The 13,124-nt window shown below is 52.8% G+C and overlaps 1 protein-coding gene across 5 annotated transcripts; it reads right to left on the reverse strand.

Annotated features, from left to right (window-relative positions):
• Positions 1–6,974: 6,974 nt before the first annotated feature.
• On the reverse strand, positions 6,975–11,554 carry LOC112884394 (pentatricopeptide repeat-containing protein At1g09900-like). Of its 5 annotated transcripts, XR_003227110.1 has the most exons (3): positions 8,801–11,551; positions 7,594–7,898; positions 6,975–7,518 (listed from the first exon to the last, which is right to left on the reverse strand). XR_003227110.1 is itself a non-coding variant. In XM_025949788.1 (2 exons), exons 1-2 carry the CDS (start codon positions 11,501–11,503, stop codon positions 10,251–10,253), a joined length of 1,119 nt encoding a protein of 372 aa, XP_025805573.1. In that variant the 5' UTR covers positions 11,504–11,554; the 3' UTR covers positions 9,942–10,250. The 5 variants fall into 5 exon arrangements, 1 of the variants encoding a protein (XP_025805573.1); XR_003227109.1 differs by having other exon boundaries at positions 6,975–7,898; positions 8,722–11,551; XR_003227105.1 differs by having other exon boundaries at positions 6,984–7,898.
• Positions 11,555–13,124: the final 1,570 nt, after the last annotated feature.

The raw sequence follows: 13,124 nt of genomic DNA on the forward strand, positions 1-13,124 counted from the left end.
CGCCCATAGGATCTGAAGGACATATTTCAACTGTTCACCTCGTGGAGAAATAAGCAGAACACCAGCGCCGCCGCCGTCGAGCTTGAGGGACCCATCATCAAAATACATGGTTCACGCTTGTCATGGGCAAACCTCCGTAGGCGTTGCTTTTTAGGCGTAGCCTTCGGGTGTACATTCAAAGCATGCTCGATCAACTCCCTGGGCACCCCTGGCATATCCGCTGGTTTCCATGCGAATATGTCTCGGTTAGCCCGAAGGAAGCTGACGAGCGTGAATTCCTATTTGTCACCTAAGCCGGCACCGATGACAGCAGTCTTAGATGAATCTCCCTCCTGAAGCTAGATCGTCTTGAGGGCCACGTCATCAGTCGACTGGATGCTCGACTTGCTGGCCTTCTTGGAAGGAATCTCCAGCCCGGATTGGGAAAGCTGCTGCGCGGCCGCGAGTACTTCTCCCGAAGCATCTGGCACGCGAGTAGTCGAAGCATATTGGATCGCCTCCTGGTTGCAGTCATACGACTTCTTCAAGTCGCCGCGAAGGGTGAGTACTCCACTGAGCCTTGGCATCTTAAGAAGCAGATAAACATAAAGCGGCACTGCCATGAACTTGGCAAGAGCCGGACGACCCAATATTGCATGGTAAGAAGATTCGAAGGCAGCCACTTCGAACTTGATGAACTCAGTACGATAATTCTCCCGCGTGCCGAAGGTGACTGGGAGGACCACCGTACCAAGCGGGTGTGCCGCGTTACCTGGGATAATGCCGTAAAAGGGGGACTTGCTGGGAACCAGCATGTCCTTGAAATCCAGACCCATTTTCTTCAAAGTGCTGATGAAGATGAGATTGAGCCCGCTCCCGCCGTCGATGAGGACCTTGGTGAGCTTGACCTCCGCCACCACAGGATCCAGGACCAGGGGAACTTACCGGGCTCCGAAAAGCTTGTCCACTGGTCGTCGCGAGAAAACAAGATGGGGACCTCCGACCAACGGAGTGGTCGTGGTACCGCCGGCTCGACGGACAAGATCTCCCAAAGAAGCAGCTTCTGGTCCCTCCTGGAACCGAAATCCTCATCGCCCCCGAAGATGACGTTGACGACCTTTGAGGCATCTTGAAATTTCGGGTTGCGCCAGTGGTCCTTTTGATCATCGTCCTCGGGTTCTTTGTCCGCAGGCTTCTTGTTCTTCTTTCCACCGTCGGAATTGCTGAACGTCCTCCGAAGGTTGTAGCAGTCGATGGCGGCATGATTAGCACCTGGGTGCCACGGGCACTTCTTCTGCAGGAGCTTCTCAAACTCCTCCTGTGTCATCGACTTCTTGCCCCCGCGAAGGACGATCGATAGCCGCGATGACATCATCTGGCTTTCGTTTTCGGGGTGGACCCGAAAAATCCCGCTGGCCTTTGTCGTTGCGGTTGTCGTTTGGACGCCTCAGATTGCTGTCCTGACGCCGCGGGAACCGCTCCCGCATCTTCTCCTCCTGTTTGGACCAATCATGCATCATATCACGAAGGCCCGCAACAATCTTTGGCCTGTTCCGCCCGAAATCCCTGTAGATGCCCGGGTCGGTGATGCCGTTGTAGAAGCAATCGATGATGTCGTCCTCCGAGATGTTCGCGATGGTAGCGCGGACGTCAAAGAAGCGACCCATATATGACCGCAGAAGCTCGTTACGTTCTTGCTTGCACTGGGCAAGATCGTGTCGAGTACCTGCACGGGCAATCGCTCCCTGGAAATTGTCGATGAAGACCTTCTTAAGTCGTTCCCAGGAGTCGATGGAGTTGCTGCCGAGGCTCTCCAGCCAAGTGAGCGGTGCGGGATCCAAAGCCATCGGGAAGTAGACAACTTTGGTACTGTTTGAACCCCCTGCTACCTCGATGGCCGTGGAGTAACAACGGAGCCATTGTTGAGGAGCCTGCTTACCGTCGTACTTGGTAATGCTGATGGGTTTGAAGCCCTCTGGGTACTTGTAGCAGCTGAAACGCGCAGAGAAAGCAGGAAACCGATCGCTACAGTCAGTACCTTCGTTTTCGACTTCTTCGCGGGTCCTGCGCCTGGAAGAGATCACAGTCCGCGCGTCGCGGCCGTCATTGATGTGCTGGCGCAGATCCTCTGGAGGAAATCGATGATTGGCTTGTCGCGGATGACCTCCTTGCGGTGGCTGCTGCCTCCCGCTAGGGGCCTGACTCCCGCGGGTGTTGTCATTGCTGAGATGGTGTCGAGGGCGGCCGCCAGCCGTTCGGCTGTGAGCCTGACTTCGACTCTCACCCACGCGCTCCTCTCTAATGGTGGACGCCGGGTTGTGTTGATCTAGCTGGATCCAAGCCCTCTGCGCGTAGAGAAGTGCTTGACGCACCTCCGGATCGTGGCTGCGCTTGAGAATGGCCGTCACCCTGGTGATGTTGGCCACCGGAGTCCTGAAACCCCGTTCACTTACGGCGGCGAACTCAGGGTCAAGCTCGCGATGCATAGATCGCCTACGCTCGTTGGTTCTCCTCCGCCGGATTGCACGGGCCCTGTTCCTGGCCCTCCGCGCCTCACGATCAGCGTCGTTCTCGTCGCCGGCGTTGGCCGTGATCTCATCTTCGGAGATCGCTTCAAAGTTGTTGATGGGAAGGTCCCCATCGCCCTCGCCTTCTTCGGCCATCAGCACCTTGCGGGAGCAAAGCTCATGAGAACTTTCATCGACTAGTTCAGTCGACCCCTCCGCCACGGTGGCCAATGGCCTGCCCTCCTGAAAAGGCAAGGGCTCAAGGTGGGCCACAAGTCGACCCTCTGCCTCGAGTAGATCAGAGAGCCTCATGCCCCTCCAATGCACAACACGCCCCTCCGGCAAAGAGGTGATCACCAAATCACCGGGACTAGAACAACCCGAAGCCCCCTGACACGCGGTGGCTTCAGGCTTTCCGTCCTGGAGCAGCAAGTCCAGATCCTTCTCTAACATGGAGAGGGACCCAGAGACATTGGCCTCCTGAAGATCAGTGGCCGGTTTGCATGAGCCGAGTTGAGATCGGCCATGCGGATCCCTAGATTGGAACAAGTCCAAACCAGGGGGAGTTGTCACAACACCAGAAGAAGTCGAGCCTGGAGCAGACTCCATCTCGATCTGTGCTGCGGAAGTATGGAGCGGCAAGTTGTCGAGCTCGTCGATGAACTTGTCGAGGCCGCTGCGAGGATCCGCAGCGAAGGTTTTTGGCCTCATGTCGACGAGGAATCGCCGAAAGTTGCCCGCACCATCTGCGATGCAGACCCACGAGCCAAAAACGAATGTCGTACCCTGAGAGGGAACTGACCTGATGAAATTGAAAGATGCCATCGAGCTCGCCAGTGGATCTTCGACGCGCTCCCCTACCTGGCGCGCCAGCTGTCGGTGTTTAACCGGCTGCCCACCGTGGGATATACCCAAGGTGGTAAGTTTTGGGTGAAGGGACGCCGAGATCAGGAACTCGAAGGTGCAAGGAACACAAAGCTTAGACAGGTTCGGGCCGCAAGATGCGTAACACCCCACGTCCTGTATGGTGGTTTGTATTGCCTTTGGTGTAGAATGACCTAGTGATCTTCTGTTTTGAGAGGGGTCCCTGACCTCCCTTATATATCCGAGAGGCCAGGGTTACAAAGATACCAACCAACACTAGCTAAGGAATCGTACCAGAACATATCTTGAGTAGATTCCCTCTGTATCGGTTAGCTCTATCTCCTATTTGAACGGAATAAATAAGAGATAAACAAGATGAATAAGAGATAAGATGGACTTAATCTCCTAAACCTCTTTAAACTACGCCATGTACCCGGTCCCGTGGCCCCGGGTCTGACAGTGCCCGGCCCAGCTACCGCATTAATCGCTGGTAGGTGGGCTGGAGACGCACGAAGGGCCTCCAGCCGCAGGCACGTGGCAGGGCCAGCCCCACCCCTCTGCAGGGGCGGCACGTGGCGGCACCGGACCCCTCCCCGGAGGGAGGGAGGTCCGAGCCCCCGTGGCTGGTTGGAGCGGTCAGGCCCGTGATGGTCCGGCCATCACACGCGGCGGCCCCGGACTCCCTGGTGGACCCGGGTCCGCGGGGGCAACTCGAGAGCCCTCCTGCCCTCCTTGGTGCGCGGAGGCCCCGGGCCTCTTAAAGCTCGGGGAAGGTCCGGAGACCGTGGTCCCAGCTGTCAGGCTCGGGCCGTATGCCACGTCACTCAGAAGGCGAGAGGGAGATTACGGATTGTGAGACGCCAAGGGCCTGGACATCCTAGCAGGAGGTACCCCTGTCTGTATGTACCGACAGACACGTTAGTGAACCCGCTAGTTGGCCCTATAAATATTATGCCAATTTCTTTACGGACTAGGTTTTCATTTGCTAAAAATTTGATGAAATCAAGAAGTCCTACAATTTTTTATTTAAAAAAGTTAAAGATTTGTATTTGCGATGTACCTAGCTCCTTGTCGTTTTCATGTGTCATAGATCATTTTTAAGTGACAACTGACAAAGTACCAACCGACCAAGCAAGCAAGTAAAGAACCGCCATCATCCACATGTCCCCATACGTGATTACGCAGTCTTTGGAGGACCATCTGGGAAAATAAGGGTGATGTACCCCTACCCCAAGGTCGCCCCTTTCGGCGTCAAAAGAAAGTGCCGACCCACTGCGCAGAGCGGCAGCATTAATCAGACGCCATACCACCCAGTTCAGTACCCGCTCCTAGGCGAGTCCGTGTGGATGGCATGTGGGCCCGTCCCTCCTCGAATCATCCGCGCCCGGTTGGCCGCGGTTCCGTCCAGGTAACGGGGTAAAATTAACTACGGGCACGAGGAAGGAAACGTGCGGGAAGAGGAGAGCTCGGCTGCCGGTGGCCACGACGGCAAAGCCGGAGGCCGACGGTCGCCCCGCCCCGCCCGCCCGTGCGCCGCACGGCAGATTTTATATTGAGAAAATTCTATTTGATACCACTAAATTTATTGATTTCTTTTTTTCCAACTCTAAAGATTCCGTTCCGTATGTAATTACGATTTTACTTTCATCCTAATTTAACATTCCGTATATTTACTATCCATCCACCATTACATAGCATACGAAAAGACTATTTTACCCCTCTTAAGGATGTGGACCCTCAGCTACCTTTCTTCTACCTCTCCTCCCATTCCTCTCGGCCCGTGCGTCTGTCGATTGGATTTGGCGGCGGCCATGCCCTTGCGCTCCTGCTCCAGCCGCACCCCGCCCGCAGCAGCTCGCCGGCCATCCGCGAGGTGGTCGGGGCGCAGTACCCCTGCATCATCACCAGCAGCTTCCCCAAGGCCTCGGGCGCGGACGCCACGGCCTCCCGCATCCGCTGCTCCCCGCTGGGCCCAACCGGATCATCCACCCCATCACGGCGGCCGCAACCTCGGCCGCGTTCGGCCGCGATAGCTGCCTTGCCGTCGCCGCAGCGGGCGGCCTCCGCCCGCAGCCGCAGCGCCATGGGTGCGGCCGCCACGGCCAGCGCCAGTGCGGGAATGGCCTCGGCCCGCACCAACGACGCGCGCGCCGGGCGGCCGCGGACCTGCACCGCCGCGGCCATGCACCAGATGGCTGCCGGCGACGTGGCGTCCCGGAGGATCCGCACGAGGTCCGGGAACAGCTCTGGCCTGTCGGTGATGGTGGGCTTGGCGTCGGCGTCCGCCGTGGGCGACGTTAGAATAGCCTCCAGGACCGCGGCGCGCTCAGCGGGTCTTCGTCGAGGATGAGGCCGTCCAGCGGGAGGGGCTGGCCCAGGACGCAGGGAGGAGGTCACGCGCGACGACATCGCCGTCCTCGGGAGCGAAGAGGAAGCCCGGCTGCGGCTGTGGCTCCTCGAGGTGGACGACGCCAGGCAGCAGCTTGCCAACGCCAACACCACGTTTTTTCAGTACTGGTGCTTACAAGAGTAGACTGAAACAATCAATTGTTTAGCAAAGGACGCCGTTGGGCGAACATGGTTTTGGTTAACTTCATTCGAAAAACAACAGAAATTTGATTGGATTTTAATCAGGACTCTTGCTTTGACCAAAGTTTTAACAGACGCACGGCCCGAGAGGGATGGGGAGGAGAGGTAAGAGAAAGATTTAAAGGGGAGCAAAATAGTTTTTCGGCATGCCATTTAATGGTAGATGATGGAAAAATGGACGGAGTGTCAAATTGGAAATGAAATGGACGGAGTGTCAAATTGAAAATGAAAGTTCCGACTTCAAGTTCCTCCTCGGCGGGCGTGCAGCCGCGTCCATGCTCCCCGCCGACGAGCTCTTCTCCGGGGGCAAACTCATCCCGCTCCGTATCCCTGCACCGTCGGCGGAGGATGAGGCGGTGGCGGCAGCGGCAGCGGGTGCGATGACGGTGCAGTCAACGTGGCCGCCAAAGCACACACGCGCCGGCGCCGGTGTCGGTGGCTGCGCAGCAACCGGAGATGCCTCGGACGGAGGAGGCGAAGGGAGCGGTGGTAGTCGGTGGTGAGGAGCCCAAGATCCCGGCGCGGAGGTGGCAGGATCTCCTCCGGCTACGGAAGCAGTAGACATCATCGAGGTCCGGCTCAGCGGCAGCGAGTGTGTCGTCGGAGCCGAGGCCGCTGCGTTCGCTTCCGCCGTGGGCTAAAGCCGCTGGAGCCGGAACCATCCCAGAGCCCGCCGCTCCTCGCGAGGCCGGCCACCGCGCCCCTCGCGGTGGGGCGGCGTGTTTCCTGGTCGGGTGGGGGAGCGAGAGGTGGGGTCGGGTGGGAGGGGATGGATGGGGGCGGACCCCCATGGTTCTGCCGGAGCGACATGCACAATACGTGCTTTTTTAGTGGTAGAGATATTCTAGTTCTACTACGCTTGTGTCGTGGAGGCATGTGTCGCCGTCCAACACCGAGCAGCTGAGCTCCCTCTTCCTAATTTATTGCTGCGACGGAGATCTGAAACCACCATGTTCAGTACTGGTACAGGAATACAGCGTCCCACTCGGTCCAGAAAAGCAGCATTCATCCGCAGTTTTTATATAGAGCAGCAAAAAAGAAGTGGAAAAGGAAAGGTTTTTTTATTGCTCTTGGCAGGAACAGTATAAAATCCAGCGGAAAACTGAAACAGACGTGTAACTAGAAACTAATAAAGAAACTAAGCTTTTGGATTCTTCATAGTTCGCATATTTATATTTAAAATATATATCTAGATGCATATTAAAATTTATAAATATAGTTTAGAATGGAGGGAGCAGAACGGTAGTAGCATGTGTCCTCGACTCACTCCCTGACCTCTGCTACACGATTCCTTGCACCACGCTTTACTCCAACCAGTGAAGCGACCACGCATCCGTGCCGGCATGGCTTCGTTTTGTTCGTCCACCCCGCGACGGGGACGTTGGACGAATGGAAGAAGACGTCGTTTCGCCAATGGAACCAGCCTGGAGCAGAATTTCTACAGTGGAGATGCCGTCACGCCCGGCGACACCGAATCGCTTGTTCTGACTGACCGCAACTTCACGGACGTCGCGGTTGATGCAGAGAGAACGGGCGGTGCGGCTGCCCTCCACGCCATGGGACGACCAACAGACCAGCCCTGACGTCAGCGCACCCGTCAGCAGGCCGCTGGATTCATTCAACTGAAGCATCGTCAGATTCCTACTAATGCTACCTTTTGCAGCTACAGATATTTTCTTCGCCCGCGCCGTTAGTCTGTCGGTTTGTGGCAGAGTTCTGATGATCTTTTTTTTTTTCCTTTTTGTGAAGAGGGTTCTGATGGTCTGGCTCAGTACTGAATTCTGTGCTTCTTTTTCTTCACACCGCAGCATAACTCAAATCTTTCTTTGCGGCCTGGCTCGGCTGCTACGGAGTGGAAGCCAATGCAACAGAGAGTCCTTGCGGATTAAAAAGAAACGCTTCAGGTCTCCAAGCGATAGTCTCCATCTCACTTGTGGATAGATAGATAGATAGATAACCCTGAAAGCAAGCAATGGTTGATTTTTTGAATTGGAAACAATTCATAGTTTTTTTATTAATAACTAGCAAACTGTTACATCAGAAGAAGAAAAAAACACAATAGAACCTGTGCTGAGGTGGAGTAAAATTCACCAAATTATATGTATTTGCATAAAGGGCCTTGTACCAACAACCCAACCAATTGGATCTGGCTCCACATAGAAACATACCCACCATCAATATTATGTTAACAAGAAAATGTGCCGATTTTAGTTGTTCCACCCGTTCCAATTTTGTGACGATAAATACAAACAACTAAGATCAATGATTCCTCCAAAAAAAATACTAACTACTGCCTCCGTCCCAAACTACAATTCGTTTCAACATTTCTAGATACATTTATTTTGCTATGCATCTACATGTATACTATGTCCAGATGCATAAAAAATTATGTATCTAAAAAAGTCAAAACGAATTGTAATTTAGGACGGAGGGAGTACAAACATAGTCAACTTGGGGCAGCCGTCGAAGAAGCAAGCAAGACAAGGTTTAGCATGTATACCAAGTTAGGACTTTGGACTATAGCAAGTTTTGAGAACTTCGGGACAAAATTGAAGTGGGTCATACATCACATATAAAAGTTAACTAAGTTATACAAAACGAAAAAAAAAAGTAGATACAAAAGGGTGGCAAGCGGCAGGTTCTAGCAGTCACTACACCCCTACATTGAAAGAATTCAACAACCTATGAGCACAATAGTGAAAGGGTGGGTTGAATACTTGATGAGTTTTTCAGTAATTATTGTTCATAATCCCTTGTTACGCAACCGTGATAAGATTCTTACCTATTGTATAACTAAATTTTAGTTCTTTCTTCTGTTTGATGACAGCCAAATAATTACCAGAAACACCCATCTCAATTACCTGTTATATTTCCATTCCCAAAAAAATCATTCATGCAGCTTATCTCCAAAAAGCTGATGATGAGCAGATGACATCATCCATCGCATTAATCAAGAATTCAACCAAACTTTCTTCTGGCACAAGTAATTAATAAGTATTAGATGTCAATTCATCTTATAATCCGGGATCGATGTCAATTCATCTTATCATCTGGGATCATCTTCAGCCTAATCATTTTAGCTCCTTAGCATTCTCACAACTCAAAGCTCTTCAATGCAGTACAACAGAGATTGGCGGCTTTCCTGCCATACTGCCCGATAGCTTGAGTGCTTCATCCGCACATCCTTGCTCAGAATAGCTGTTAACAAGGGAATGGCGTATCATGCTATTAGGGCTACATCCATACTCCGACATTTGCTCAAAAACTTCAGTTACCAATTCAACCAGCCCATTTTGGCACAATAAACCAATGAGCATACTGAATGTTGCTTCATCTGGTGGGCACTGCTTTCTAAACATCTCAGCTATAAGCTCCCTGGCATCCTCCCATCGCTTTGCTCTACACAAACCCTTCAGTGCAGCGCTGTAGCAAATAGTGTCAGGCTCACATGGCATGCTTCTTAGTAACTTGAGAGCTTCTTCCACACGATTTTGTTCAGAGAATCCGTTGATGAGAGAACTGTAAATGACAATATTAGGCTTGCATTTATACTTATGCATTAGCTCCGAAATTTCAATTGCATACTCGACAAACCCTTTGTGACACAAGTTATTGATCAGTATACTGAACGTGACTTCATCTGGGGGGCAGTTCTTTCGAATCATCTCAAGTATAAGTTCTCCTGCATCCTCCCATCGCTCAGCCCTACACAAACCCTTCAATGCAGAACTATAACAAATGGTGTCAGCCTTGCTTGGCATGTTGTTTAGTAACTTCAAAGCATCATCTACACAGTCTTGTTCAGAAAGGCCATTGATAAGGGTGTTATAGATGATAACATTAGGCAAACAATTGTACTTTGGCATTTTCTCAAAAACTTCAATTGCACACTCAACCAACCCTTTTTGGCACAAGTAGCTGATTAGGGTACTGAATGTTACTTCATTTGGGAGACACTCATCGTTACCCATCTCAGCTACAAGCTTCCCAGCATCCTCCCACTGATTAGCTCTACACAAACCCTTCAACATATAATTATAGGTAACAACATTTCGTTTGCATGGCATGCTTTTGAATAGCTTGAGAGCATCATCCACACTCCCATATTCAACAAAGCCATTGATGAGAGAATTATACATGATAATGTCAGGTGAGCATCCGTAGTTTGACATTTCCTCAAGAACTTCAACGCCATAACCAACTAGTCCTTTTTGGCACAAACAGTCAATGATCAACCCAAATGTGACTTCATCAATGGTCAGGTTGTTTCTAATCATCTCAGCGACAAGCTTCCCGACATCCTCCCATCGATCAGCTCTGCACAGTCCCTTCAGAACAGATCGGTAGCAAACAGTGTTAGGCCTCCATGGTATGCTTCTTAGTAACTCAAGAGCATCATCTACCCACCCATGTTCAGAAAAGGCATTAACGAGGGCACTGTAAGTAAAATTATCAGGCTTACATCCATACTCGGGCATCTTCTCGACAACTTCCATTGCACAATCAACCAACCCTCTGTGGCACAAGTAACTGATCACTGTGTTGAATGTCACTTCATCTGGGGGGCAATCCTTCCTAACCATCTCAGTAATAAGCTTTCCAGCATCCTCCCAACGCTCACCTCTGCACAAACCCTTTACCGCGGCGTTGTAACTAAAGATGTCTGGCTTGCACGGCATGCGGTTGAATAAATCAAGAGCCTCCTCCACGCGCCCCAGCTCCGCAAGGCAACTGATGATTTCATTGTAAACAATCACGCTCCGCGTGCACCCGCACTCGGACATCTGATCAAGAACTCCCATTGCACGGTCGACCAATCCGTTCTGGCATAAGGAATGGATCACCATACCAAACGTGAGATGATTTGGGGGGCACCCGCTCCGGATCATCTCGGCGACGAGCTCCTCGGCGTCGTCCCACTCCTTGGCGCTGCACAGACCCTTGAGCAGGGTGCTGTTGGTGTACGAGTTGGGGGCGAGCGGCATGCCGGCGACGAGGCGCCGCGCGTCGCCGAGGCGGCCCTCGCGGCAGTAACCCGCGACGAGCGTGTTGTAGGTGACGACGTCGGCGGCGCCGGACGCCGCGAGGGAGGACAGCATCCGCTCCGCGTCGGCGAGACGCCTCCCCGCGCGGCAGTACCCCGCGACGAGGGTGTTGCGCGCGACGGCGTCGGCGGTGCCCGCGCGCTCGGACGCCCCGAGCACGCGCTCGGCGTCGTCGAGGCGGCCCGCGGCGCAGAGCTTCTTGATGAGGAGGGTGCAGGGGACCACGGCGGGGCGGTCGGGGTCCCGCATGGACTCCACGAGGAGGAGCGCGGCGTCGAGGTCCCCGAGGCGGACGAGGTGGTTCAGCCGCTGGTTTGCCCCGCCCCCGCCCGCGCCGCGCCGGGGCGGGGGCGCAGGTGCGCGCGGGTTGACCCACCTGGAGGTGCCTGCCGCAGCGGCCAGGCGGATGCGGGTGCGCTGAGGCTTGTGGTTCGTCGGAGGGAAGGGGTGCGGAGAGACGGCAGCGGCGGGATGAGACGGCGAGCAGGTGGTGCCGGCGGCGATAGGTGGGTGTCTCATTTTCAGCGGCTGCGCGCGCGGTGACAACAACGGGCGAGTGGATGAGGGCTGGACTATCCGAGTTTTGTACCGTCTCGAGCAAGGACGGATAAGGAAACTATTCTGGTATTACATTTTCTGAAGAAAAAAAGCTTCACATCGCAAAATAATGGCACCGGTTAAATTTTAAAATAAATTAAAAAAATACGAGCATCCATACTGAGTCGAGAAATCTGATTAAGCAGTCAAATCTGATTAAGCAGGTTCCATCACGAGGAATCTTATCAGCTGAGCTACATTCAGTGAACTACATTCAATTCACCGTATATAAATAATTATATAATATGAAGTTATCAACGGAAGGAACTCATGGATACTACGAAAGTATAACAATATTGAACAGAAGCAAAGGTTAGGAGCAACTTACAGCATGGTTGGAATGCTCACGTGGCTTTGATGGGTTAGCTCGATTGGATGCATTTTTAAGTCAAAATGTGTAGATAGAAATGTCAGACAACTCTTATTTCAGGACCGACGAGACAAAAACAGATGACAAGAAAAATCTTCATACCGATCCGCATGTAACTCGGGTCCCAACCTACAGAGACCCACGGGTGCAATTTGGCACCTGCACCCACACCCTAGTGTTGCAGCGCCCGCGGATACCTGCACCCACATGTTTGACTCCAACAGGCGAGCCATCCGGCTAGGCAAAGGCAATATGGCTAACGTGGGAGACTGTAGCACCATAAATCCGTCTCCAACAGAGTAGGTATAAAGGCAAGGCATTTTGGATAGGAGGGGAGAGGGAAGGTAAAATGCGTGCTCCTTCAGGCCAAGCCATCCGCGGCTCGAGCAACGGTCCGTTGGGCGGGACGAGAGAGAAGGTTGTGCGGCAAGGGAGACATCGCCGGTTCGGGGCTGTGCAGCGGTGGCGCCCGGCTAGCTCCTCCCCGCCAAGGTCAGCTCTGGCGAGTCCCAAGTCAAGGTTGGTCCCCTTCCGTTCATCCCGTTCCATTCCCGACTTGGAATCGCTCGATCTGCTAGTTCGTACGTCGTGGGGGTTGATATCTGCATCCGGTTTGAGGATCGGTGGGTTCTCTCCAGATCCGTGGAGTCAGTGGCCGGTTGTAGCGTGCGGCGTTTGCGGCCGTTGTTCCAGTACAATGATTTTGGTTGCATCGACTGATTTGCATTTATTTTTCACTTTGGGTCACGAATCCGTGGTGAATGCTTGTTGACTTCATGTCCCTTGCTAACCATTCCAATCAAAATTCAACCTGCTGCAGGATGGAAAACAACTTGAATCCCTGTGCAAACAATGATGGTAACTCTGAGGCCTATCTTGAAGGCCAGGAATGGGAGTTCCCTCTTTCTGATTCATTGGAAAATTTGGATAATCTTACAATTCCTCAGGTTTGCCACGCTGCTATTGTATTTTGCTGCTATTGCATTGGCTACTAAATGATGCTATTGTATTTTGCCGTTGCTGCAAATGGTTTAGATGCGGCAAGCCATAGGTCTGCGGCGGCCAATTCCATTTCATCCTGAAAGACCACACCCTGCAGCTGTTAATGTGGAAGCCATCCAAGAGCACACGGAGGTAATTGGACAAACTCCCGAATTACAGATTCCTGTGCCT

This window comes from Panicum hallii, chromosome 1, assembly GCF_002211085.1.
Source record: "Panicum hallii strain FIL2 chromosome 1, PHallii_v3.1, whole genome shotgun sequence".
NCBI lineage: Eukaryota > Viridiplantae > Streptophyta > Magnoliopsida > Poales > Poaceae > Panicum > Panicum hallii.